This window comes from Bubalus bubalis, chromosome X, assembly GCF_019923935.1.
Source record: "Bubalus bubalis isolate 160015118507 breed Murrah chromosome X, NDDB_SH_1, whole genome shotgun sequence".
Taxonomy (NCBI): Eukaryota; Metazoa; Chordata; class Mammalia; order Artiodactyla; family Bovidae; genus Bubalus; species Bubalus bubalis.
Window position 1 is genome coordinate 81314311 of NC_059181.1, and position 3611 is coordinate 81317921.

Sequence of the window (3611 nt, forward strand, 5' to 3'; positions counted from 1 at the left end):
ATATACCCCTCTGTCTTGGATCTCCCTCCTCACCACCATCTCACCTCTATTTTATACATGGTAGTGTACTTATATGTTAAACCTAATTGGAAGATTAGGTTTGAATGCATGTTGATACATGTGATTCAAATTTAAGTATGATATTTTCAGCCAGCCAAAAGAGACTGCTGGAGCCTGCAGCCTTGCTACTTTGGTCTAAATGCCTCAGACTGGCTTCAGAAGACCCAAATTTCTTTGGAAGATGATATTGTGTTGATTCTATGGGACAGGCCACAACCATCATTCACTTGACCCCATGCCCACTCCTAACTCACCTGATAGCTTTTTGTCAATACTGGGTAACTATGTGTCACGGAGAGAGGGTGAGGAACTGGAACTAAGTGTTTTCACAAGATGTAAAATTCAGTCTAAAACAACTAATGGGTTAAAAGTTGAAGGAGGCAATGAGTTATAAGTGAGAAATTTATAGCTATCCATAAAGAGCAATGGGCCAGAAACTGAGTAGATACAGAAATAAAAACCTGGAGAGCATATATACCAATGCTTATGGGAAAAAAAAGAGAGAGAGCCAAAGTCTAAGCAGGTAACAAGAATTTGATGTGGTCAACTGCCAAATGACAGCATGGTTGGTAAAGCTCTGTGCCAGCAATTCGGGCCAAGAGATCCACCATAATAAAAAGTATAGGACAAGGTGGACAGGAAACAGACACGAGTCTCTGACCACCAAAGAGATCAAGCAGATCTGAGCCAAGCAGATACTTGCTGCTAGGAAAAGAATCATTCCAAAGCACAATCTAGGTGCTGGCCTTTGAGTGACAGCAATGCAAGATGGCAGCCACCATGGGCCCCGATGATTAATATACACCCTTAAAATAGATCGTGACCCTAAATACCAAGAAGCACACACTTTTGTAAGATTTGTACTAAAAACTAATATGAATGGAGTTAATAGTTCTGATGGATTGGTAGACTCAAGAGCCCTATCAGTGCTAGCAAAATGGCAGAATTCGTATAGCATAAAAGTTTTCCTGCAAGAGCTTCAGCATCTAATGATGTCTAAAGTGTTAGTCACTCAGTCTTGTCCAACTTTGCAACCCCATGGACTATAGCCCACTAGGCTCCTCTGTGCATGGGATTCACCAGGCAAGAATACTGGAATGGGTTGCCATTCCCTTCTCCAGGGGATCTTCCTGACCCAGGGATCAAACCCAGGTCTCCTGCATTTCCAGCAGATTCTTTACCATCTGAGCCACCAAGGAAGCCCCAGTGATGTCTAAAGAAAATATGAAACTCCCTCAGCTACCTGAAGGAAAGTGTGATAGCAATTAATCAAAAAGAAAAACCATAGGCCCTCTCGAACTCCCTCCATTCAATTTAAGCAGTCTTCATTTTCCACAGTAGTAAATTTTCTAGATATGTCTTGTAGACCTCAAAGTACTAGAAAAGAAGCTCCCATTCAAAGTTTATCTTAAGATAGTGTAAATGATACTAATTTTTTGTCCATTTTAAATATACAAGTTGTGTTATAACAACAATAAAATCACATATTCAAGCAAGTAGATGTGTGAGGCCATCTGACTAATCTGGGGAGTTAAATTTAACTGGCAGTTAAAGATAAAGACTGACTAGCTACCCATCTCAAGAAGGTTGTGGCACGCTGGTTGCAGAAGCCAGTCTCACAATACAGTGAGCCTCAGAAAGAAAGGATAATATGACCACATTCTCTTCTAACTTTCAAGGGGTGATCCCATCAACAAGTAGAAAAGTAAGTACACTAGTCTCAAAGGCCAGATTCCGCTCAAAGTTTTCATAAATTTGTGGGAATAATTGACTCTGGTCCTAACTTGGGTGAGAGAATTTTGTTAAACATCAAAGAGGGGAATTTCTCTGGTGGTCCAGTGGCAAAGGTTCGATCCCTGGTCATGTAACTAAGATCTCACATGCTGCAGGGCAACTAGAGAGCTTGCGCACTGCAACAAAGACCCAGCACAGTCATAATAAAAGCAAAATTAAAAATAAAATAAAAAAAAATCAATAAGGAGCTAGCTAGGCAAGATAGGTCACAGCCTAAGAGACAGCAGCAACTCCCAGACCAGGAATGGCAATCTATCGGCAAAGTTGCACCCACTTCTTACTCTCAGGTTTATGGCATATATTGCTACCTAATCTCAACACTCCTTTTAGATAAGCCTAAGAATCCTACTCAACACAAAGCCCTTGATAGCCACTATTAACTGATTGATCAATGTTTGACATATAAGATTAAATATATTCTCCATTTACATTACAATGAATTGTTAGAGCAACTATAGTCCCAGACTTCATGAAGCCTCAGAGAACTTATTCTGTGTTGACTTTACGATGCCAATTCTCAATGTCACTGTACAGTCCACCAGTGCTACCCAGGGCCCTGGGATTAAGGACAAAATCATTTTATACCTTGTAAGCCTGCTACATAAATTCACAGTGATTGACAGAGCCTATCCAACCATGCCTCTGCCTTGCATTTTGTGGTTAACCCCTCATGACCCGTAACAATGACCTTAATGTAATGTAACAGAGCCAGCACCACTGCCCTGTTGACCCAGGCAGAGTGGATACAGTGTTCAGCTTTTAATTTTGCAGGGCCAGTCCACATGCCATTCATGATATTTTCCATTTTTCTAAAATGATCCAATTTCCTGGGGAAATCATTCTTGGAAAAGTTACCACCTTCTTAGTAATTCTTCAGGTAAAACAGTTTCAGAGGTTGGTTTCCAACTGAATGTGTACATTTATTTCCAATTGAATGTATAAATCAGAAGGTTTGCCTTACTTTAAAACATTTTCTTCTATCAAATAAAACTCTTCCTTTGGAGAAGATTTGCTTGATTTATAAGCAATGTAAATGGACTGGAATATATCCCCATTCTCATTTGAAGACTCTTGAACAAAGGGAAACAGCTTGTTAAATAGAGCAGTGATAGGGCCATTTTACATGATTATTCTGAAGCAAATCCATTAGTGATAAAGCAGTCTTACATTTTCTGATAAGTTTAAGGCATAAGAAGAACCTATGTTTTCCCACCTTTAATTTTGATGAACCTTGATAATGTTTTCCAGTTTAAACTAAAAGCAGACAGATCTTCACAAAGACGTCATATCATTTTTTTTAATCTAAGGAAAAAAGGTTATGAATTGTAGTATTCAAAAGCAAATTTTAAAAGGCAATAATTTCACTAAGAACTATTTGCATCTATAAATATAAACAATTTTACTTTAGGGAAAAGAAACTTCTGTTTCAAAGACTCAGAGCTAGTGTTTCACTTTGTTATTTTGCTTTTAAACAAAGTCCTGAGAGAGAGAGAGAGTTAGTCATTCAGTTGTGTCCGACTCTTTGTGACCCCATGGACTATAGCCCACAAGGGCTCCTCTGTCCAAGGAATTCCCCAGGCTAGAATACTGGAGTAGGTAGCAATTTCTTTCTCCAGGGGATCTTCCCGACCCAGGAATAGAATCTAAGTCTCCTGCATTGTAGGTGGATTCTTTACTGTCTGAGCCACCAGGGAAGACCAAACAAAGTCTTGCTACTTCTCAAATAGATCCTGAGTACTAGAAGATTCTCTTTAAAA

The 3611-nt window shown here is 39.3% G+C and overlaps 1 protein-coding gene across 1 annotated transcript; it reads left to right on the top strand.

Annotated features, from left to right (window-relative positions):
* Positions 1–863: 863 nt before the first annotated feature.
* LOC102405686 (ubiquitin-conjugating enzyme E2 variant 1-like) lies at positions 864–1329 on the top strand (the record flags this gene model as incomplete). The annotated part of the gene is made up of 2 exons (XM_044937143.1): positions 864–1061; positions 1258–1329. Coding segments are annotated over 2 exons (270 nt in total), but the record flags the coding sequence as incomplete, so codon positions are not given.
* Positions 1330–3611: the final 2282 nt, after the last annotated feature.